This window comes from Amblyomma maculatum, chromosome 8, assembly GCF_055883805.1.
Source record: "Amblyomma maculatum isolate TAMU_Amacu chromosome 8, ASM5588380v1, whole genome shotgun sequence".
NCBI lineage: Eukaryota > Metazoa > Arthropoda > Arachnida > Ixodida > Ixodidae > Amblyomma > Amblyomma maculatum.
The window spans coordinates 121,761,535-121,786,814 of record NC_139351.1 but is presented as its reverse complement, the minus strand read 5'-3'; the positions used below and the strand labels follow the sequence as shown (position 1 = coordinate 121,786,814).

General features: G+C 48.7%; 1 protein-coding gene across 1 annotated transcript in view; it reads right to left on the bottom strand.

Moving 5' to 3' along the window:
- LOC146182396 (m-AAA protease-interacting protein 1, mitochondrial-like) overlaps positions 1 to 16,593 on the bottom strand; it is a 275,077-nt gene extending 258,484 nt beyond the window's left edge. The window contains exon 1 of the mRNA XM_084577484.1: positions 16,391 to 16,593. Coding sequence (XP_084433610.1) covers positions 16,391 to 16,411 — 21 coding nt within the window. The 5' untranslated portion in view covers positions 16,412 to 16,593. The remainder of the gene's footprint in view (positions 1 to 16,390) is intronic.
- Between the last annotated feature and the right edge of the window lie 8,687 nt (positions 16,594 to 25,280).

Here is a 25,280-nt window from a genome sequence, read left to right as displayed (position 1 = left end):
CTTCATATATGAGCACCCCTTGCCTCTCGTCGCTGACAATTGTCGCTGACAGGAACGGATAGTCACGGCGATATGGTGAGGCTGTGGTCAATGAGCTCTCGCTAAAAAAGCATCTTTAGCTGCTAAGTAAATGTGATAGCTGCACTGCCGTCCCCACAGTTCAGTTCAGTTCAGTCGTTCAGTCGTGTCCAACTCTTCGTGACCCTATGGACCATATCACGCCTCGCTTTCCGGTCTCTCACTATCTTCCTAACATCATATAACTTCATATGCAGCGCCTCGAAGATGCCATCTAACAATCGCGTTCGCTGCCTACCCCTTCTCCGGTGACCCTCAACCTTTCCAAACATCAAAGCTTTCTCCAGCGAGTCCTCTCTTCTCATCAGATGACCAAAGTGCCGTCCCCACAGCAATGTCCCTTCTTTGAAATCACGGCACAATACCTGACATGCTTCGTGTATCTATAGTACCCATCGGAGGCTTTTTATACGGTGTCACTTCCGCCAGAACCACTGAGCCACACGAGATAGATTCGTGATAGCCCTCGATTGTCGCTTAAACTCAGTTTTGATCAGCATACGGGCCTGGGGGTTTTCGGCAACGACATACTACACAGATGACGACGGCGTTTATTCACAACTGTCAAAAGCCGCTTCCCACTGCAAAGGGCGTCGGTTGGAAGCAATCTCCGACAGTACGTGCTTTTGTGCTTGCAGGTACTGTCCAGCGGGCGTGGGCTTCCTGATCATGCATCGCATCCTAGCCACGCAGGATCTCGGTCGCGTGATTTCGCAGATTGGCCTGTACGTAGTCACGGTGCTGCTGGGACTCTCCATCCACCTGTTCGTCGTGCTGGCTGGCATCTACTTGCTACTAGTGCGCCGCCGCCCCGGAAACTTCGCGCTCTCCATGATCACGCCGGCTCTCATGGCCATCAGCACCTCGTCCAGGTAGGCATATATGTATATTCACTGCGCACCACGTTTCGTCCGAGAAATATGTACAGTAGGCATCGTACTAAGAGCCAACACCAATGCGTAAACGCGGCGCTTCACTCGCTGTCGCGAAGACGCGGCAAAAGGCAGCGCCAGGCGCACGCACGGAAAGAATAGCCATGCTTACTGCGCATGCGCCATCACCGCCGACTCTCGACAGCTGGCAGCAGCAGCACTTCGTCCACACGCTGCCGTGTTTCCTTCAAGTATGGCATGTACTGCACAGTTGACATCTCTTCGCCGTGGCCGTCACGTGGCCGCTTGTGCGGGCTTATTGAAATAACAATGCTTGGTTTCACAGCGAAAGTTTCAGGAACCCAGAATCTGAGTAGCAGTCTTTATAGGCTCTATTCATGCAAGGAATTTGATGCTCTTCTTCTTTGACGGTGGCAGCTCGGCGACGGTGCCGGTGACCATCGCGACGCTGGAGGAGCAAGTCCATTTGGATCCGCGCGTGGTGCGGTTCATGGTGCCCGTCGGCGCCACTGTCAACATGGACGGAGCGGCTCTTTACGAGGCCGTCTCAGCCGTCTTCCTCGCACAGCTCCATGGCATTGAAATGGACATCGGACGCGTGTTAGCTGTCAGGTAAGATGACAAACCCAATTGCTTTAGCTAAAGCGCGTAGACATTGTCAGACTATAATCCCCGTGACGCACCATTATTTGCCTCAGTGCAATCACCTGAATAGTTTGTGGTTTACCCAAATGCTCCCCCCCTACACACACACGCGCGCGCGCACGCACGCACGCAAAACACACACACACACACACACATACACACACACACACACACACACACACACACACACACACACACACACACACACACACACACACACACACACACACACACACACACACACACACACACACACACACACACACACACACACACACACACACACACACACACACACACACACACACACACACACACACACACAACATGAAAGAGGCACAACTTCAAGAGCACTGAGACCTGTTTAAGTGGAAGTTTTTTGTGCTTTGGAGCTCCGCGATATCTCGAATAATATTAAGAAACCTTTGCAGGAGTTTTGTCATATGTAGACTTCCGTGGCAATAGCGATCATCACGGTAGTCGCTTGAAAAACGTGATCTAAAGATTCTTGTCGCCTGGTTAGTGTGACGCGATTTTGGTCCGGCATGAAACGCAAGCTAGAAAAGGGTTACGGTAATGCCATACATAGATGAGTTACCCAAATATCAGCCACCGCGGTTAGCGAGAATACAAAGAGAGTCTTCATATACGAGCGAGACATCCGCTTTCGCTTCAGGATCAGTATATTGTCTCACTATGCTGTATACAATCCGCACCCGGTGTACAGTACACACACCATAAATTAAACTAAATTGGGAATATGGTACTGTATTGAGCAGTAGTAAAAAAAAAAACGGCATTGTGCGTACCTACAGTAGATCCGCAAAGTCTAAATACTTTAACTGCTAAACATGTATAACACTCGGGCTATCCATCGGGAGCCAGCAGGGACATCGCAGAAACACGCGCAGACAACGTTCACACACTCCAGAAAAGTCCAACTCCGAAAACGAGCGATGTAGGGCGCCCTGACAGATAGATCAACCTTATACGGTCTGTCTCTTGACGAAGGTGGGAAAGCGAGAAATTCCTCTTAACCCCGATGATGGACGAGCAGTTTATTTTCCGCACCGAATGCGAACAGCTGCTTGTTCGTTATATGGGCACGATGTCCATCGGCACTTGTACAACCGTGTAGGCTAAAAGCGGTTGTTGTTTAGATTATTTTCCCGCTAACTATAGCCGCCAAATCAGATACGTGTGAGTCAGTTGTTAAACAGTTTGGATGTCGCGAGATGTGAAGATGCTTCCAAGGTTTCAGTTTTACCTAAATACATGAAACACGGAGTGAAATAATGACCACGTGGGGAAAAGGGTGAGCCTCCACCAGATCCGACACCTTTATTGTGTGTGAAACACGCCTGTTGCGTATCCAGCCAGGGCCCTTACTTACGACGTCTTCATACATAAAGCGGAACTTCAAAAAGTAAAAAAAAGATTCCGCTCTCTTACGGCCCACCAGCGTTAGGAATTGGATATGTGAAAGACGATTCACTGCGTTACACGAAAGGCACTTTTTAAGCCAACTGATTTTCATCCTGCATCGACGCCCTTTCATTTTGCTCCTTCCGCTGTGTTGCCTCAATAAACGCGACTCTCTACACTGGCAGTTGGTAATGGCAGTTCCGTGTTGCGCATACGTCACCTCTACGGAATACGGCCTATTAACGAAGTCGGAGCAATTTGAACGCTCGAAGAATCGCTCCCTTCTCGCCGTAAAGCGAAAAGCGATCGCTCGAAACGGCGCCGGCGAGCGGAGTTGAAGCGGCGCGTCGCGACGCCGGGTCGAAAGGCGATGCGCACACATCTCTCCCTGGAGGTTGCAAGCATGGAGGAAGTTTTTCCTACCTCCATGGTTGCAATGCTCAACTACCTCACCGCGCCTTCTTTCCTGCTTCTTTTTTTTTTCTTGCGCTGCCTGTCTTCAACAGAGAAAGAGTCGCTCGATGAAGACCGAAGGCCATCACCTCATTGCACAGACACGGAACGTCGCTTCGTCGTAGAATTTCTCGCCGAAAAGCAGAGGACGCCGCACTGCGAACGCTGCGCAATTTCCGTGCATTCTCTGTCTCTCTTTTTTACGCTCCCGCGGAGTGATATAAAGAGCACAGCCACCGCACTGCACGCGTGTAGAAGAACGGGCGTCGAAGAATAAAAGGGGTTCCTTTCGCTAACCCTGTGTGCTCGCTCTCGAGTGGTTTCGAGCAGTTTCAGCGGAATAGAGTTTCCTATTCCGACCTACCGCTCGAAATGGAAGGTTTTTTTTTTTGTTTGTTTTTTTTTTTTTTTTTGCACCTGTTTACGTGTAGCCTATTGGGGGCGCCGGGGCCGGGATCTCGGTATTATTTAACGCGTCTAAATGCAGAGTTCAGACGGGAGCTATTTATTGATTGTACGGGCGACAAAGAATGGTTTGTCCGAAGTTGCAGAGCGCTTAATCGAATGCGAAAGCGCGCGCAGCAGCAAGCGCAAGACGAGAGTGCGCGCACAGAAGGTGTGAACCAAATTGGGGAGGAATAATCGAGATGCAGTTGCTGCGGAGGTCTCCTGCTTGTGCTTGAGATAATATCGTATGCTCCGAGTGCGCTGTGGTCTGTATACCTTTCGGTGGTGCAAATGGTTTTGCTCGCCGTTGCCTGAACTCATTTCATGCGAACGTCGGTAACATTCCCCGATACGGCAGCTGGGGCTTCTATGCCAAGATGGAATAAGCTTAATTGTCTAACAAATACAGCCACTACAGCCACTGGCTGAGAGCAGACAGCTCACGCTTACTGAATTAGCACCATTAGACACGCCTGTATGCTCATGGGGGCTGTTTTTGGCACAGTTCAGCACTCAAATATTTAGGTTTGATTTTGGTTTTTAGTGCTTAACGTCCCAAAGCGGATCAGGCTATGAGAGGGGCTGTAGGGGAGGGCTTCGGAAATTTCGATCACATGAAGTTATTTAACGTGCACTGACATCGGCACGGCACACGGCCGCCTTGCTTTTCGCCTCCATCGAAAAGCGACCACCGCGGCCGGGATTAGATCCCGCATCCATGTATATAGCATTCGAGCGTCTTAATCACTGCGCCACCGCGGCGATACCAAACTATTTTGATACTATCGAATGTCTCATAGAATTTCATGCCGCTCTCTCGGCGTTTCGTCGCAGATAGATCACTCAGTAATCTATTTTACTAATACCCGGGCTACCGCGCTAAATACCGCTGACTTATGTAACGCCTCTCTCACGAACACAGCGGTAAAATTTTAATAGCGAGGTTCTGAGTATTCATTCTTACTTGCCGCTAACTTGACAGCCTGTGGTTCTAAGCAGAAGCGAGGGGGACATATATGTTGTCTGGAAGTAATGCCATTTGGGACCAATTTTTACATGTCTCTACCAAATTAGGCGAATAAATATGATTGGCAGTGCGACAGCTGGAGTGAGGCAGGCACAAATTGTTCTCGTGTACGGAGAGCTTTGACTCGGTGACTCAGTGAATGTGATTGTGTGTTTATTGTATCGACTGATCGAAAGCTGTACACCCGCGGAAAAAAATAAACGGAGCACGGTATTTGCTTCTAGTATCTTTCACGCGTTGCGTAATTGAAACTGGCAGTCGTGGTATGTGCGAACCGGTAGTAGGCACCAGTGCCCTTTTACTTGGACAATTTTTTTTTATCTCCAGTGTAAAAAGCGTGATTTTAATTTGAACGGAAAAACGTCCTCCGTTTACTTCTGTCCGCACCTGTCCCTGTCTTCGTCATCAGTTATGTTCCCCGCCTTTATTTCACTCTTAATGGGCTGTAAAACCGAAAGCGCAAATTATATCAAACGAAATTTCCGGAGTCCTCCACTACGGCGTCTCTCATATCCTGAGTCGCTTTGGGACGTTAAACCCCACAAGCCAAACCAAACCAAGAGATAGACTGTATGTATTTCTTTTGGACGCCTGTAGCCACAAGCAAACTAGCATAACGAACTTCTCATTAAAAAAAAAAAGCTGGTGGCGGGAATACCCGGTCAAGTATGTCTGCTATTGATGTTACGGACAAGGAGGAAGCGGCCCGGGCTGTGGCGCGAATAGAAGCACTCGCGCTAAGGCCCGCCGACAATGATCAAGCTCTTCGCCCTCCGTCATTGTATATATTCACGGTCTTGCCGCCCCGTAACATTTGGTGGAGCGTGCGGAGTACGTTCATTCCTCATCATCCTTGCGTTGGAGTTTCGGCCTCTGCGTCTGCTTTGATCTACAGCAGCAGTTTTCTGGCGCTAATCGCCCGGCTGTTCCCTAGCCTGCCAGACCCGAACCAACCTCGCCGTTCTCTCTGCCCCATCCTCTTCTGACCACACAACACACGATAAGCGAGAGACCCGAAAAGAGGACCCAAATGACCCAAGACGTCACCTACACACAAGGGCACGGACACAAGACACGGCCACTGAGATATCGACCGGACGTGCCTGAGACGCCGCCACACATGAGCACATCGCCCCTGCCCATGCCGTGCGATGCGTGCCTGGACCTCGGCCGTCGGATCATGGCGACCTGTGGCCTGAAATCTTCCTAGGCCAGGCTTCCCCCGTCATTATCATGGCAGTAAGCCATTTCTTCTGAATTCTGTCCCAATCCATCCAGTTAGGCCCCATATCCTGTCACACGCCTGATTCACAACGGCCTTCTTCTTTGACCGCGATCGGGACGATTGTTTGGTAGCCCCGGGTAGTGTTATGGTTGAGAAAGAAGCGGCCAGTGGCGTGAGCAGGCCCGCCGGAACTGATTAAAGCATTTCATCGCCGTCTGTCATGCTGTCTTCACTGGCTTTCCGCCGCATAACATTATTTTATGAGATGTCTTTCTCAGCTTTATTCCGTACAGTCGTAATTCTCTATTCTTTCCCAATAGATTTAAATACCTTGTAGGTGATAGCGACTGTGGGTAGTGCAATCTGCTTTTAACGTTACTCTGTAAATTTTCAGGTATACAATTCCTGCAAAAGAGTTCTCCCCGAAACATATTGAGATTTGTCTTCTAAATACAAAGATGCTTCGGCTTCTGGTCTGCTGCTCTCCCAGACACCAAAATTACGCTCTCTTATAGCATGCACAAGCGCTAAAAGCGCTGCTCTAAGCGAATGGATACTACCAAGGAACCATCGATCGCTTCGTTACGAACGACACGAAGACTGCTCTCATCCCGAAAATAGGAAATGGAGCGTTTGTGTCCGGGTTACAGATGTTTCTCTAAAATGGGCAGGATATGGGCACCTGGTAGAGCAAGGTATCACAATGGCGTGTCGGTCGTTTCTCACTGAGACCCCCCAGGAACGTTCGAGTCAGCAAATAAACGTATAGCCCGTGGCCTACTTTCATCGACAGCGTGGGAGCAAGTTATAGGTGCTCTCCGCATCTATACTCACCGCTCGAGACCGACCTTGAGCGACTCTATATGTCCTCTGAATCAGAAGTGAGCACCCCTCCATACTCGAGGAGCTGTGATAAAGATCGCGCCTTGCTTCCAAGCTTGGCCGTCTCATTGTTATGTTTTATTTTATATTTGACCGTGACGTCGTGAAACGTTTCGTGCGTTCTTCAGAAGATTCGGCTTCAACATTAAGCAAAAAATTAATGGCATGTCTCTGGCAGGCGATGTCTGGTGGCTGGCATGGCCGGGAACTGGTTGGACGTGGGTTGACCTGACGTCACGTGATCACATTATATGGCTGATTTGGCAGGAGCTACCAACTCTGGTCTCTCCTTTAAAATGGGATGGTAGTGGCAGAATCAGCCTTTCATTGCCCTTGCATTCTCAGAAGCATTACCCTTATATGACACAGCCACGTTGGTACAGCTTGGTTAACCAGGCCGTTATGGGTGGCCTTTCACATACGACTGTACGGGAATGAGTACGTAGAAGACATGCCTGATTACTAATAGAGTGAGTATGAGGGTCCATATACGCGAACAAGTATCCCCTAGGATACTTGGCGAATACTAGGGGATACTTGTTCGCGTACATGGACTCTCATACTCACTCGATTAGTAATCAGGTATGTATCCCCTAGGAGCCTTGGCAAACGAGAGAAATTACCGCTGTCACGTCATAGCCTTAAAGGCGAATTGCTTAGGTGTCTATTTTTTTGGGTGAAGGGGGCTTTTTGGGCTAGCCCTTACCAGATGTTGTTGTTGTAGCTGTAGGAAAAAGGAAAAGAAAATACACGGGCCTGCTACTGGCTCTGTAGCCGAGCCACCTCCGCTGCCTCGTGCGGACAGAAGAAAAAAATAGAGATTTATAGGAAGGGAAAGGCGCGGTAATTGTCTCACTTGTTTTCTGCGGACACCTGAACCGCGTCGTAAGGGATGGGAAGGTGGGTGTGAAAGTGAAGAGAAAGAGGAGCCGTAGTGGAGGGCTACGGAGCAATTTCGACCACCCGGGGATCTTTAACGTGCGCTGACATCGCACAGCACGCGGACGCCTCTTCGTTTCGCCTCCATCGAAACGCAGCCGCCGAGGTCACGGACAGAAGAAAAAAATAGGGAAGAAAAAGAAGAGGGAGAGAAAGACGCGGGCCGCAACAACAACCGTCGTCCACCACCGAAGCTATTGCCCCGCCGGGGTGGTGCGGTGGTAAGATGCTCGACTACTGCCCGGAGTTCCCGGGTTCGAACCCGACCACGGCGGCTGCGTTTCGATGGAGGCGAAACGAAGTGGCGTCCGTGTGCTGTGCGATGTCAGCGCACGTTAGAGATCCCCAGGTGGTCGAAATTACTCCGTAGCCCTCCACTACGGCTCCCCTTTCTCTCTATCCACTTTCACTCCCATCTTCCTCCCTTCCCTTACGACGCGGTTCAGGTGTCCACAGACTAAGTGTGACAGATACTGCGCATTTCCCTTCCTGTGAACCAATCATCATCACCAATCACCACCGAAGCTGTGGCGCGTGCAATGACGACCTGCAACAGATAAAAATTGGGTGGCTGGCTAGCCTCCGCCGCAGGCGGCGTTGACTAACCGTCCCAGCCATGTAGGGCCAGGAACTGCCACCCTTCACCGCCACTCACATGGCTTTAAGAACAAGTCTAACTGACTAAAGGAAATGTATAAGGTAGAGCGAGTTATGTTATAGCCAAACGTGTTTTATGACGAGGACATTGTTGAGTAAGGTTTAACGGGACGAGTTTCATTTGAATTGGTTATAAAGCAGAAAAATGTACTTCAAAAGCCACTACAGCTGCAGTTTGATGCACAGCAAGCATTAATTAAAGGGCCACTGTCCAGGGAAGGCCCTTTTAAGCAAAGGAGCGCAGTGTTTCGATCAGGTACTGGAGATAGTCTGTGCAAAATGCTACAGTGACACGCGCGCCGCAAAGCATCGAAAATACAATTCAAAGCTCTCTCATGCTCTCCTTAGGGAAGCCAGCTTCCCCGTTTCCTGCGCTGGCCCGACCGGCCACAGTAATGACGTACGTACCGCGAACGACGTCCATTGGTCCGTCTCGCTGACTGACGGGAGAAGGTTGAGTGTCTACCGCTCGCTGCGCGCTTTTCCCTCGCCACGGCCAGACTGAATCCAGCGACGCGCGCTCCCTCGGCCGTTTTTTTTTTTTTCTTTTTTTTTCCCGTGCTCGCGGAGTGCCACGCCCCACCTCCCGCCAAACGCGGAGGAGGAAGGGGAATTTGTCTTGCGGAGGCTAGACGACCTCGGGAAGGAGAGTGAAAAACCTTTGGGAGGGAACGGAAGGAGAGAAGCATGACAGAATCGGGTGATTGCGGTGGCTGTAACTGCGTTATTAGTTACTCTTTTCAAAAACATTTTGCGGCCTTGCGTTTTAGGGGCGAAGTCTCACAGTCACCGGGGAAGAAAATATTTTCGACCGGAGGGTGGACAGTGGGCCTTTAAGCACAAAACATTCTAGGGGTACTTTGGACTACTAAAGTGCGATGAGGCGAAAGCGTCTATGGCGAAGTGGTCCGAAGCCTTCCACTACGGCACTTTTTTCACTGCCACCTTCCTTCTTTTCTTTACAGCTCGGTTAATGTGTCCGCGGAGAATTGTGACAGATACTGCACCGTTTCTTTTCTGTAAACCATTTTGTTTTAAACCATTTTGAAAAGCGCTGATGCCTATTGTACTGCGTCTATTTCTATATGCTCTGTGGTGAGCATTCGAGGAAGGGTGCCGCACGGACGCCTGGGTCGAACGCCCGGCAGAGTCAGCTTCGTATATGCGTGAACCATCTGGTGACGACATCACTAATCGTGACTTCATTATCACTTTCGGTTATTAGACATAGCCGGATGTGATGTCATGATGGTGTCACACCCGGTCATGACGTCACGGCCGATGACGTCACCATGTGATGGCGTCACTAATTAGAAATAGTTATCAGGCATGTGACACAGTTGGCGAAGCGAGTGAAGGCGAGCGCAACGATGAGGCAAGCGGTGTGACGTCATACCAAACGGCGGCGACGGCGGCTCCGAGGCGAGCGCCGGCGTCCGCCTGCTGCTCTGGTTGCTAGGCAACGGCTTAAGGCCATTCTGTGCCTCCTCTGAGTACAGCCACAGCGAAATCGCAAGTTCGTGGCCAGTGTAGCTTTCGCTACAAAAGTAAGGAGTGCATTGCATTCCATTATGCAGTGTGGTGTAGTCTAGCGTATAGTATTACGAGTGGTAGTGTATTGCAAACTGCAGTGTGCTGCGAAGCGTTGGGTATTGCAAAGTGCAATGTACAGTCGTGTGTGTAGTGTATAGTGTATGATGCATATGTTTTATTTTCCCAAAGCGACTCGGGTTATGAGGAATCCCGCAGTGGAGGGCTCAGGAAAAGTAGATCACCCGATGTTCCTTAAAGGGCCCATGAAAAGTATTCAAAAATTTTAAAACGCGCACTAGCAATAAGTATTCCATCAACCTGTTCCGCAACGCAATAATGTTTAAGCTAGCTTCATTAGCCCTGAACATATGGGCGATCATAAATGATACTTCTCCTATCCCCCCTTAACTCAACCCACGCCGATGCGCAAGGAAAAAAGTAAAGTCGCGACGACGGCTCCCGCCCCCCTCCACCCCCCCCCCCCCCATGCCTCGTCCCGCCCACATAGCTTAGGAGCGTCCAATGAGTGGGCGTGCCCAGCAGGCCCACTGACGTCGGAGGTTTGCGCGCGGGGATGTGTCGCCCAAATCGGCTGCGAGCAGTCGCAAGGAGCACTTTTTGAAAATAATTTGCAAATTATTGGCTCCACGCAGACCTTTATAACTTGACTCGAATACTCACAAAGACCACCTCTATGAACTTCTTGCATTAGAATTTTACCGCAAGTAGAATTTCAGGGGCCATTGATCGTGGTAAGATGCCCGACTACTGTGCCGGAGTACCCTGGTTCGAACCCGATCTCGGCGGCTGCGTATCGATGGAAGCGAAATGAAGAGGCGCCCGTGTGCTGTGCGATATCAGCGCACGTTAAAGATCCCCAGGTGGTCGAAATTACTCCGTAGCCCTCCACTACAGCTCCTCTTTCTCTCTTTCAATTTTCGCTCCCACCTTTCTCCCTTCCCTTACGGCGCGGTTGAGGTGTCCACCGAAAACAAGTGAGACTTTCCATTCCTATGAATCAATCAGGGGCCATTGATCACGCACTGACATCGCAATGAACACGGGCGCCTCGCTTTTGCCTCCATCGAGCCGCGGCCGAGACTGAACCCTCGTCCTTAGGACCAGCAGTTAAACAACCTAACCGCTGAGCCCCTATGGTGGGCTGTATCGCGTTTAAAAGTAGTTAGATTGCAGTATAGTGAAGTGCACTGCAGTGCAGTGCCACGCTGTGCGGTGTTCATATCTCACACGTCGTTCCACTTTGCGCTTTCGCGTCTACGTGCAGCGTTACCGCTACGGTGGCTAGCGTGGGGGCGGCGGGAATTCCTGGGGGTGGCCTCGTCACCATGGTCATCGTCCTGCAAGCCGTTGGACTGCCCGCCGAGGGCATCGGCCTCATCGCCACCGTCGACTGGTTCCTGTGCGTACTATTTTAATTTGTTATAACTGATGATGAAGCTGCGAAACTCGGAAGGGTCATGGGCATCTATGTGCAAGTTTCAACATAGCCATTAATCACTTAACGCCTAATAGCGGTTCTATAACCTTACACTGGGGAAGTAAATATTGGTACCTCTTGATGTTGTCATTGCTTTCAAAAGTTGCACACACGCAAATACCGTCAGAAACAAGCAGACGGCATGGATTTTGAAGGTATAATCCTATTGAGATAGCAAACTAGATTTCATAATTACCATTTATGTGAATAGGCTGTTGGAACAAACTAAATTTAATGATTACCAATTATGTGAATATGATGGGGGTCATTTCTACTGTTGAGTTCGTAGACACACAAAAAAGGTGCCGCAGCAGTTTCAGAAACAAGAGAGAAATTATCTCCTGGTGAAAGAAACGGGAACTGAGCAGTACATAAGGCCCACAGAAAGTTCAGTGCAAACAGCACTTCTGCAGGTGACCGGTTCAAATGCTTACGGAGCCCATCTTTCTGTGCCATTGTATACCACGGCATGCCCTTTCTATGGCCTCGCATCTCAAATGATAACAGCCACGTAGTTTGCGATGATTATTTTCAACGAAAGCTGTGATTTGGAGCTCTCTCTGACAGCAGCTTCAGAGAGAGCCAATGTTACAGATGGTTACCACTGTAACCATCCGCAGGGTGCTATCCGAATCAGCCTGAGCGAGAACAGTGAAAGCGCACAAAGCGCCATTGGACCATTGGACAGGGTGTGATGCAGAGCGTGTACGGTAAACAAAATCGCAGCCACAAAAGTGTATTTTCATGATTCACAACCTCCTGAAAGGGTGCTTTGAAGTGCATATTCACTCTTTGAAGAGGTGCAGTACAGCACTGCAATAATTTAGACAGTGCATCATTAGCACAATTCAACCTTTCAGGAGGGTGTGAATTATAGACTCGGAAAAGGGTGGTATTTTGTTTAGTTCGCTGTGAGCCCATCTCTATGGCCGATTTACAACAGAAGGAAGCTCTCGCCTGCCTGTGCGCTACCATGTTTGAAGAGCACCGCCGAGCGCGTTCCAGAACAGACAGCCGCTTGACTCAGGGCCCACACCGAGCGCCACCGGATACGAACTCTGCGTACGACCGCGAACGGCATTGGCAGCAGGAGGCGGTGCCTTCGGCCATATCTCGGTGGGACGAAAAAGCGACGGCGAAATAGAATTCAAAGGCGCAGCTGGAATGTCGCCTACCCTCCAGGAGCACGACCCACCTGCCACCTTCGTAGGTTCCTGGGCTGGGCTACTCATTCGCATACTGCCACCCTAGTAAAGCAATTATCCTGAGTAAAGTGATCATAGAGGACAAATCAGACTCCACGCGCAGGACGTCCGATCAGATGCCTGATCAATCATCAGGACAGAGCTCACCATCAGATGTATGACCGTCCCCCTTTTTTCTTCTTCGTTGCATAAACTGATATGACACCGTCTTGTACGCGGCTGCCAAATCAATGCTTGCAGTGGTAATTTCGATAAGTGTATTGAGATAAATAACTAAGTAATTATCATAATTTCGAAAATAATAGACATTGTTCACGGCAGACAAGCTCTTCCAGGCAAGATATTTTTCTTCTTCTTTCGACTACTCCATTTTCAGGAATTTTCGGTTGGGCTAGCTGAAACGTCCGTTATAAGCATCGCGGCGTCAGAGACAGGGCACTGAAGGCTAAGGAAAGCTAGAATATCAAGCGACAGTCCTCCATTTTCTCTTCCGTTTCTTATTCCCTTCTAATTTCTCCCTTTCGTACTATCACACGTTTGCGGAACCCACGAAAACATCAACTGAACCTCACTGCGCATTTCCTGTACACCTCAACAACGAAAGAGGGCCCCACCAAGAAGTCGTTGCATCCCTCCAAGATCTAAGCAACCTGCTCACGTCAGATGGTCTTCCTCTCCCTTAATAAACGAAGCAGATTTTTTTTTCTCTGGCCACCTCAAACGTGACACTGCCAACTTGGCACGACTACTAACATTATTTCTACAAAATGCCCGTAAAGGCCCTCAGAGCTGAGGGAGAGGGGTTACAGGCAAGTTATAAAAAATCGAAAAACCCACGAAGATAAAAAAAAAAAAAACGTGGTATATGACATTGCAAGGAAAATTTTAATTGGTCATAATTGGTCATAGCAGGGGGCGGCAGAAAGTTAGGTGGGCGGATGAGATTAAGAAGTTCGCAGGGGTCAAGTGGATGCAGCTAGCACAGAACCCGGTTAAGTGGAGAAATATGGGAGAGGCCTTCGCCCTGCAGTGGGTATAATCAGGCTGATGATGATGATGATGAACTAAAATTAGAGCAGAAAGAATAAACAAAGCAAAATAAATATTTCTCTTGCCACTCGCGCAAGTTATTGCCGTATGGGCACAGCAGCAGTTCCCTTGTGGAGGCCGCTACATTTATTCACCACATCCATCACCGCACAAAAACAGCGAATCGCCAAAGCCTTCTGGTCATCCATGGACTTTCCACGTCCACTTGAAGCCTAAGGAGTCGGTTTAATATGCACGAATCAAAAGGCGTTCTACGTGTGTTCTAGGTTCAGCCAGAGTGCTTCAATGCCCGACTCTGATTAAATGTAATGAGCATCCCTTGCCACCTCCAGGAATGCACATTAAGAAGGAGCAGTGAGGTCCACTTCTGACCTTCCGGTTCCAGCAGGAGGAGACAGCCAGGCCTTCATCAACGCGCTTTATCCTTGATCCTTAAGGACCCCCACGTACTACATTCCATATCCCCAGGAAAAATCCAGCACCGCCGCCAAAAGTGCACATCACCAAATAGCAGAAAGCTCCACCTTCCATTGAGCACATCATAACTCGTTGGCGTCAGCCCTCCTGCACATGGTGTCACGCAGACGGAGAATTTACTCCATCCTCGCCAGAGCACATCAAGCAAGCCACGGCTACACCACTCGAAAGCGTCATGCAGTAACCGAATATGCTCGCATAGCTTTGGCTCATTAAGAAACCACAATGAGCTCACAACCATAAAAATGAAGCTTAGCCCTATGCTGTCTTCACGATGCCAACAGTCCAACTGCATCGAAATAGTCAAGCGCCCATTACAGACAAGAGATGCCGAAGCTTCCAGGGAACTCCAAATTTGTGCTTCGATTACACCAAACACTGTCACCTGTGCTCTGATACAATGCGCAGGTGGGTGGAGAAGAGCGAAAATATATTGATATTCGATTAATACTTCCACTACAATGCCAAAGATGAACGCGTTTCGAGAGAGTGCCTCAGGCTCTCAAAACGTGAAGCTCATCAGCATAAAGTTCCGGTTTGCTATCACACAACACGCAGTGCGTATGCTTTGGTATTACTGCAGAATCGACAGCTTGTTTCTGTGCCAAAGCGAAATGCCGACTACATCGTCAGATTCGGTGCAATCTGCAGACCGGGAGAGCTATGTGAATCCACTAAGAAGCAAGATATATAGGGAGTCTGGGTACTATGCCGCTGCCATCCAAGGGGAACCCAGGTTTCGGACCCTATTCGCCAGTTTAAACAGTTATTCAGTGTAGGGAAAGAAGTCTTGATCAAGCCCGTCATCCAAAGCTTATAGTAGCAGATTTTCAATAGATTTCGACTGTATAGACGAGTTATCTCGCTGCCACCCATGCAGCCGGTTAGAGCGCCGTGTTCCAGCACAGACAGTATGCATATCAACAGCCGCCGATCGCGTTGACCCACTGAGCTTTGCGCGACCGCATCTGAGAGCTCTGCCTGACAGCCAAGGAAGTCCGCCAGAAGTACTTACATGGCTGCTATCAACTGTTTTGTGCGTGTTGAAATGGATCTCACCCGGAGATCATTTGGCGGATGGGGATCTGTTCGTGCAACCTGCTTCAGGCCCAAAATTCGCATCACATTTCATCAAAGCGGTTGCGTCATGTGTAGGAGCGCGGACGAGAATCTGCCGACGAGTGAGGCGCGGTTGGAGGACTTGCAATTTCACACAATTCACGCGAAGTGCACGCACTGAGGACGCACCATTTAGTTGGCAAAATTAGGCGGCTGAAAATGTGCAATATATGTCCCTCGAGTGTGGATTACATTGAGCGCGGTAGTCAAGAAGTGCCGTGAGAACGACGATGCTCCCGATTTTTGATGGTTGTGCGATAGTAGACCTATGAAGAAAGTAGTCGAAAAAAAAAGCGTATCGAGCCCAGAAAGTAAACCCGCAGTTGAAGTTCCAGTTGTGACTGGCTTCTAATATTGCTACGCAGTTTTTGCACTGTAACTCCACAGTTGGGAACCACCTGCCATAAATGCAAAATATATTACAATACTAATAATTAAGGAAAAATTGGATGCAAAGTACACTGTCAAAAGCTGGAGCGAGAACGTCGAAACTATTACAGTTGTTTCACTCGAAAATCCCAGCGTAGCGCAGCAACTCATTACACCCTGTTGCATGAAGCAACTACTACACTGTCAAGAAGCTAACATGCTTCTTATGCAAGACACTATGCACCGTAACTACAGCGCTACAAATATCACACAGAAAACGGGGCACAAAACAGCACAGCATTTTGGGTTTTCTTCTTTGCTACGTCTGTCGCGCTGCAGTTATAAAATACTATCAGCATCTTGCACGACGGCTATTTTCGCACCTCTACACAAGGCACTAAAACAGCCGTCAATGCTAACCACGACTGTATCTTCGAAATACGAACCCACAACTCAGCGAGTACTTACCCGAGTCGGTGATTCTTGCATGTTGTCGAATCAGATGCGGTTCAAAACATGCCCTGAATCGCCAACAGTCGAAGGTCGTCTTGACCAAAGTCCGGACACAGCGCAGCACAACATTCATGTCCTTCTATTTCACTACTAGCAAGCACGTTGAATGCGTTAAAGCAGACCCACGCCTTGCGAAATACCTCCCCACCCAAATTGTATAGCGCCAGTCGAAGAAGACGCGGTAATGCCGAATGCTCTTGGCGACAGACGTAACCAAGGGAGGCGCGCTTATCGATTCTTTTATCTAAGAAGCGCCCGCTCCAAACAGCGACGCACTGTCATCGTCTTCGATGCCTTTCCCACTGTGAAAGAGATAAGCCAGCGCCTAACTGGCTGCAACATTAGCGCATTGCCTTCGCGAAGAAAAGGCCGTATTCCCACTGCTACGCTCGGTGTCACTTTCCAATATCGTGCGTTTAAAACTTTTATGCTGGTTTTATAACAGCACAACAAGGGTCACCGAGCTGTTTTAAGTCAAGAGTAGTTAATAGCGTGGAAATTCGCGCACGTATTTAAAACTGAATACACTTTCACATGCTTGCGCAGAAGTTTGGTTTGGTTTGTAGGTCTTAATGTCCCTAAGCGACTCAGGCTATGAGACACGCCGTAGTGGAGAAAAGTTTGACCACCTGGGGTTCCTTAATGTGCACTGACATCGCACAGCACACGGAAGTCCCTCCGTTTTGCATCTATCGAAACGCGCAGCCGCCTACGCTCGGGATCGAACCGAGTACTCCGCACAGTAGTCGGACGCCTTACCACTGCACCACCGTGGCGGGGCACTTGCACATAAGTGTGCTCTGTCCTTGAGTTGACACTAACGACAAAGTCGCTCAGTAGAGGGATCTGTTTACTTACAACTAGTCTTGCATGGGTCATAAATGACCAGAAGTCAAATTTAATTATTGATGGGCCCAATATCCTTCGTGCATCAAAAAGAAGAAGGCGCAATTGCTTTGCATTGCAGGGTTCAAGTCCAGGTTCATAAATTGCAGCTTTCCAGGTAGGAATTCTGTGCAAATTTACAAGCACAGTGCCAATGCCTGCCAATGAAATGTTGTGTTGAGTGGTTGAAATTCAAATGCGGTCCGCAAAAGTTTCCTCTTCGCTGACTGCCTCTTGATTCCTTTGACGCATTCAAGCTAAACTGGACCCACTTCGCTGTCATTGAAGCGCGACCGGAAGATGAAAACTGTACAAATCAACATTTGACGCAGCATAAATCTGGGTCAATTCCTAGGTTTTTTTACTCATTGTATTGTACCTGTTTGTTCTTGTTGCCGTAGAAATCAGTTTGCATTTAAGCTGGAATCACTAATTTTTCACGAGTACTGAAACTCTATAGCTTTTCCATGCACCTTAGAGTCTGAAATATAGATAGGTATCATTTCTTTCCACAAATGGTTTTCCCGAGAGAAAGACCCTAGTTGTCAAAGCTGGACTTTACACCTTCGCGTTCGTATTTCTCATGCCTGCAGGGCTCATATATATTCCTTAACCTCATTGGAAAGTTACGGTACCAATACACAAGTGAACAAAGATCATTCAAGGCCGTCAAGATTCTCTTGTTTGAGCTGCTCATCTGATTCGTGGTGACATCCACCGTGAAACTTGCAATTTCTTCCACATATTCGTTAGGAGCAAAATATTGCGCTGATATCTTATTCTGGAGGCGCAGAGCACTGTGTAGATGTCGCCTCATACAGGAAAAATACTCTAAGTAAGCAATAAAAATTACAGGGGACACCTAAGCTCCGTTTTTAAGGGTAACGTAGGCTACCAGTCCACATATAGAGCCCTATTTTAACCAATCAGTTTATGCATGCCTAAGTGGACTAGAGGTAACGTGAATGCAATGGTCCTGTCAGGCTGATCTTGATATCATCCTCTCACATAAAAGAAGGGCCTAAAGTTGGCAGCTCCTGCCAAACGTCTGGCAACCCTATGTTCAGTCAGGGCTCGGCCATGTGAGTTGCCAGCTACCGCTTGCCAGCGACATGTTCGTGATTTTTCATTCGCAACGCCAACAGCGACGTCGGATTTTCTGTGAATGGGCCTCTAACGCTATTGCGTTGATAGAAAAAGCTACGTACGGAAGCTTCATGCCGTCACTGGAGTGGATGTAAAGTCTTCAAGGGCACAGTGCAACTTGTTCGGTAGCTTTCACTCCCCGTCGTCTCTGTCCACCGTGTTAACGCATCTGGATGTCACGCTCACTTTCTCACGCACACAAAAGCATGCCCTCATGCGAAGTAGTCGGTTTATTGCGCGTATATGGGTATAAGTTAAGAAACACTTTGTATATGGAGGATTGGAGAAGGCAACGGAGCGAGGGAAGAAAGTGATAGCTGAGGGCTTCGGCCGTCGATCATCATGAACACTATGAACACTACGAAGCACGCAGGCGCGTTTGCAGTTCTCCTTTGAAATGTTTGATTTGGTTTTGGGGTTTAACGTCCCAAAGTGACTCAGGCTATGAGAGACGCCGTAGTGAAGGACTCCGGAAATTTAGACCACCTGGGGTTCTTTAACATGCACTGACATCGCACAGTACACGGGCGCCTTGCTTTTCGCCTCCATAGAAAAGCGGCCGCCGAGGCCGGGATTAGATCCCGCGCCCTTGGGAACAGTAGACGAGCGCCGTAACCACTGCGCCACCCCGGCGGGGCATAGGTAGCAGCGGTGGTGGTTCGGTGACTATGACACCCTACTACAGACCACTAAAGGCCAAAGGTGCCTTTTACTACGGTGTCACGTGTTATTTTATTTTACGATACCTTCACCGAAAGATGGTTTCCGCGGCCAGGAATCTATCCGGCGACCTTGGAATCTGCAGCTAAACGCATATAAAGCGAGCCATCGCGGCCCTTTCAAGGAGTATACACAGAGAAGCCGGTTTAAAAATGTAATCATTGAACCACCTGTCTATTGACGACAGGGACCGGTTCCGGACGGTGGTGAACGTGATGGGCGACTGCGTGGGCGCGGCAGTGGTGGACCATCTGAGCCAGGAGGACCTCAAGGGGAGCGTCTACACAGAGGACAATGCCCTGTCTCCAGCCATCCGTCCCAAGGCGTTCGCGTGACTCGGCTCGGTGCCATCTCCCACGGCCCTCATTCAACGTGCCTTGGAATAAAGCGCACGAACTAAGAATTTCCTCGAGAGTATAGACAGTCGCGGTAACCGTGCTCTGATGAGCCAAGGAGGAGACGCGTAGCTCGAGTCAACGAACTCTTAATGGCTTGATTACATTCGCTCAAAGGTACGACGCCACAACTCTTAGTTGGTCATCGTAGCTTTCTGCGTGGTAATTTTGGCTCTAAAGCATCTAAGCGGAAACCGCATATCCGATTTAAATCGGAAGTAGTTTGCATGTATTTAATTTCCACCATAAAAGTAGGAAAAGAAGCTAATTAAAGCGATGACATTGGAAATACTTTCTAGCCCATAAACGTTTCGTTTACTGACTGTGCCTGAATCAACACAAATATCAACATCAATGGTGTCACTACAAAATCTCTAAATGGCTGCTTTACCAGCTCACCACCATCGCCAACGCCATTGTTGTGGCCGTTGGTTGTGGCTCTAGCTTTGAGCGAATATAATAGCGCCTCGATAGAAGGCCAAGAAGTGAGAGGGGTAAGTTCAAAAGTCAACAAACTCGAAAAGGACTACCAGCTTTTAACAAAACCTTAAATTCTTTAGTCTCCTCTCTCCCCACAAGTTCCTCACCTGATTGATTGATTTATAGGAAGGGAAAGGCGCGGTAACTGTCTCACTTCTATTTATGTGGACACCTCAACCGCGCCGTAAGGGAAGGAAGGAAGGTGGGAGTGAAATTAAAAAGAGAGAAAGAGGAGCCGTAGTGGAGGGCTACGGAGTAATTTCGACCACCTGGGGATCTTTAACGTGCGCTGACATCGCACAGCACACGGACGCCTCTTCGTTTCGCCTCCATCGAAACGCAGCCGCCGAGGTCGGGTTCGAACCCGGGTACTCCGGCACAGTAGTCGGGCGTCTTACCACTGCACCATCCGGCGGGGACAATGATATCAATTTCTGCGTTTTTCGCTAATTGACAATAAATTCCCATCGATTCCAATTATCATGAAAGCGATACAAAGTAACCCTCAGGTACCATAGGGCTTTGGAATCCTACGAAAGATTTATCTGGCTTCATGTCTCATGTTTTGTGACTCTGCCAAAAGGCATAGCGAAAGCCAAAATAGGCAAAAATAAAGGCGGGAACTAAAAGCCTACACCTGAAAAATAATATAGGCTGAAACCCACCTAAGAAAATTTAACAGGACCAAGAAGGCCAAAGCAGAAAACGTTTGCGTAAATATCAATCGATTGCAGAGGGCTCAGCTGAGAAGAATAAAAAGTTCTCGAGCAGCAAGGAAATTTGGCACAAATAGTGTCCGGAGAAAGGGATAGAGAAAAATGGAGTGAATAGAGTATGAACTTAGCTTGAGCGGGAACTGCAAGCAGCGAAAGTGGGAATGCAGTGCACATCAAATACAAACCATTCCAAATCCAAATGAAAGGCAGTGGGAGGCTTTGATGGCCAGCTGTGATCCGGAGGCTCAGCTCTACCTTGTCACAAGAGCTCGCAAGCTGGCGAAAGCCAGTGGTGCCCTGGACTGGGGGGCGCCAACCGCTCGTCAACCTCGGCTGAAGAGGTCAAGATAAAAGATCCCCAAGCATTTAATAAAGTTTACTCATTCAATCACTCCACTCACTCATCAAACTACAAATGGTCGAAGTCGCCACCAAAAGACGGCGTCTTAATTTCACTCTTAGATGAAGTAAGGTGAGGTAAACTTTTAATCAGAAAAAAAGAAGGATGTGAAATGACAAGGACGTTAATCGGAACCGACGGCTCAGGCTTCCGCTGGCTTTCGTGTCTAACGGATTGGATGGACGATCGTTTGCTAGACGGCCAAAGCGTCGCTGGGACAATTCCCATTGGTCGTATATGTGTTCTGTAAAAGTTCTGCCCTGTTGCTCAACACCCCCCCTTAAAAGGTGAAAGAATAACTGTACAGTTCAAAAGTCAGGTGCAAAAGGATTCAAGATGTCAACTGAATAACAAGGGTGCTAGCGGGAAGACATTACACAAATACGTAATACAATGAACAATATGGAGCCCTTCCCAGCGGACTCTGAGCGAATATTTTGACATTTAATCAGATGACCAATGACGTGTCCAGTGGCACTCCCTTGAGATCGTGCTCCCGTAGCAATTGTCGTGGCAGCCACAGAGGCAGCCTTCACTGAGTCTATCACATCGCGCTGTGAAGCGCAACACAATCATCATTTTTATTTCTTTTAACATTCAATGCGAAACCTGACCATAATTAAGGTCTAGATTTCACTGTACTCTCTGTGGCCAAAACTAGGGGGGTACACGTGCTCGGGATGGCCCGAAAGCCTGTACTCGGCCCGGCCCGAGGTTCTGGCTCGGCGAAAGTAAGTTCAGCGCTACTGAATTCATGATCCAGAAGAGCCGAAAATGCCTCAAATGATCATTGTATGACTTGCTGTTTTTGTATAACTTAGAATAATAATCTATGTCTGTGCTTTGCCTCTGTGTATTCTACAATACTGTAATTTTCAAATCAAGATCTTAAACTCATGAACAAGAAATTATTTCTGTCTTACTGTCGCATCAACTCCAATGATAGAAGGTCGGACCGGGCCGGCCTTAAGTTTCAGCACCGGGCCGGCCCAGGCTAAGAGTGCCGGGCTCTGGTCCATCGCAGAGCGCCCGGGCCGAGTTGTGGCTGCAAATTTCGGCCCGTGCACGCCTCTAACCAAAGGTCATCGTGGCTACGAGCTATATTCTCAAGGACCTAAGGAAGGCATATGCCTCAGAGATAAGACAGATAACGCTCTCTCTCTCTCTCTCTCTCTACGTTATATTATTCTCGAACTAGTTTCAACTCCAGGCACCATGGCCCGAGTTTGCGTTGTTATCGAAGTGTCGTTATCTCACGTGAACTCGAGTCATCTGATTGGTCTAAATGCCGGAACATGATGTTGCCACCTCTTCCGATTCAGTAGTGGACACACCCAGTTCTGGCGTTTCAATCAATCAGATGACTCGTGGTCACATGAGATAGCGACACTTCGATAACGACGCAAACTCGGACGACCTCATGTCTGGTTGTGTCCACTCAGTGACCTTTGCGAGCTACGTCTAGGAAGCACTTATTGCAACGTAACTCGTCTCATCCACAGCCTAAAGATGGATGATGACATTTTAATACAAACCCTAAAAGCCAAGTACCTCACAACTACGCCACGAACTATACTCCCTTCATACACGGGCAAGCCCAACCCCGATCTCGATGCAGACATAACAACATGGAAGGTTCGAGCAGCGATGCATGAACTCCGCACTATGACCGCCCCGGGAGTAGATGGGATAACAAAGCTCTGCGCAACCTCGATGACCATTCTGCCCAAGCCATGAACGGCTTGTTCAACAAGCACTGGAAGGCAGATACTCTCCCCCCGAAATGGACACATGCAAGAGTCACCTTCATTCCCAAACCAGGCAAACCAGGCAAACCACTAGACATAACCAACCTCCGACCAATCTCCCTCACATCATGCATGGGCAAACTTTTCGAGCATGTAATCCTTAACAGATTACACAACCACATGTTTACTCGCAATCTCTTCCCACACACGTGCTAGGATTCAAAAGTCACTTATCCTCACAAGACATCATGCTTCAAATTTCTGAAGAAATTCCACATCCACGCCATCGAAACTACAAGAGAGCATTACTGCCTCTGGACCTCACAAAAGTATTCGACAATACAAAACATGCCTCAATCCTTGACGCCCTCTCCAGTCTATACTCCGTTTCATACATCAGGTGCAACGCAGCGAAAGCTACGCAAGTAGTCCGCAAGAAAAAAAAAGGGAGGCGTATCACTACGCGCTCGTTCTGTAGGCGAGTGGTTCCTGCCGAAACGGGCTCTACTCCGAGCATACACGTTTGCAATAACATGCTTCGCATGCTTAGACATCTCCACAGAGCGGATCTTATAGAAAAAATGCGCACCAAAGAACCATTTTCTCAAAAAAAAAAAAAAAAAAAGATGCGCAGCGCGGAAGGCACAGCCAGCGCCATCTGGTGGCACAGCTGGCAAGGTTGCGAGGCAGCAAAACGCGGCACGAACAAAAACGACATAAACAAACATACAAATTAGCCGAATCCGACCTTTTCTCCTTTAAAAAGGTGCTTTTTATGAAGTTGATGGCAAATGTAAAATGTATTAAGCTTGCAGACAAAGCAACTATTATTTTCTCTCGTCAAGAGCAAGCACTATTTTTTATCGCGGATGCGGAGAGCGCAAACAAGAGCTGTAGCTTTGGTAGTGTTACACTTAATGTATGAAACGGAGTATAGGGGTAGGAGAACGCACCCACTCATATATCGCAGCCTTTCTCGGCAACCGCACCGCGGAACTCAAACTCGGTCCTATAGAATCTCCCACCTTCTCTGTAGGGAATCGCGGAACACCCCAGGGATCAGTCCTCTCTCCGCTACTATTTAACACCACCCTCATCCCGATGGCCCACAAACTAACTCAGATCCCAAACTTCACCCACACCCTCTATGCGGATGATATTACCCGTCGGACAACCACGGGAAATATAGAAAACATAGAGGACGCCCTTCAAACAGGAGCGGATGTAGTGGCAACGCACGCAGCATCCATCGGCCTAGTGTGCTCCCCCACTAAATCCGAACTCCTGTTACTCCACCCAAACCGCCGCTTTACGAAGCAAAAACATGCCTCCATACACATCACCATAGATGGGCTCCAAGTTGCCGAGGTCAGCAAACTTATAGTTCTGGGAATGTTCCTGCAAAACAACGGAATCAACACAGGAACTATCTGAAACTGACTATTACCACCTACAAACTATCACTCATTAAACTAATAGCGAACAGGCACAGAGGCATGCGAGAGCACGATCTCCGGCGCCTTGTACAGGCATTAGTCATCAGCCAAATGGTGCATTCACTCCCGTATCTCTATCTTACAAAGGCAGAAACGGAGAAAGTGGACGCACTCATTCGTCAAGCGTACATAACAGCACTTCACCTGCCGAAACATACTCCTACCACACGTCTCCTACACATGGGAATACACAACACAATCCAAGAACTAGTGGAAGCTCATCGTACTGCCCAGATCAACAGACTTTCCTCCACAGAGACGGGCAGGTTCATTCTCGCAGCGCTAAAACTCCAACCAATTGGTCCACTCACTGAAAACAGCCACCTAGTCCCCCCAACACATCCTTGACAACCTTACCGTACAGCCCCTACCTAAAAATATGCACCCTGCTCACCACAAGGCACGACGAGAAGCTCGAGCCAAGGCGTTACACAAAGCACACGTGACTGACACCGAAGCGGCCTACGTAGACGCGGCAGAATACAGTAACCCCATGGCATATGTCATCAGTGTGATTTCTTATAACTTCAACCACATAGTTTCTGCCTCTGTGAAAGCAAAAACGTCTACAGCAGCCGAAGAGGCAGCCATAGCGCTAGCCATCTCCTCTTCTACGGCCACACTCATTTTCAGCGATTCTAAAACGGCCATTCAAAATTTCGCAGGAGGGAAAATACACCCAGTCGGCCATCAAATCTTAACCTCTGGTTCCACAGCTCTCCGACCCATTCACATCGTCTGGGTACCAGGCCATGCAGGCAACCCGGTAACGAGGCAGCCCATTCAACTGGGTCTTGTCTGGTCTTGGGGTTTAATGTCCCAAAGCGACTCAGGCTATGAGAGACGCCGTAGTGGAGGA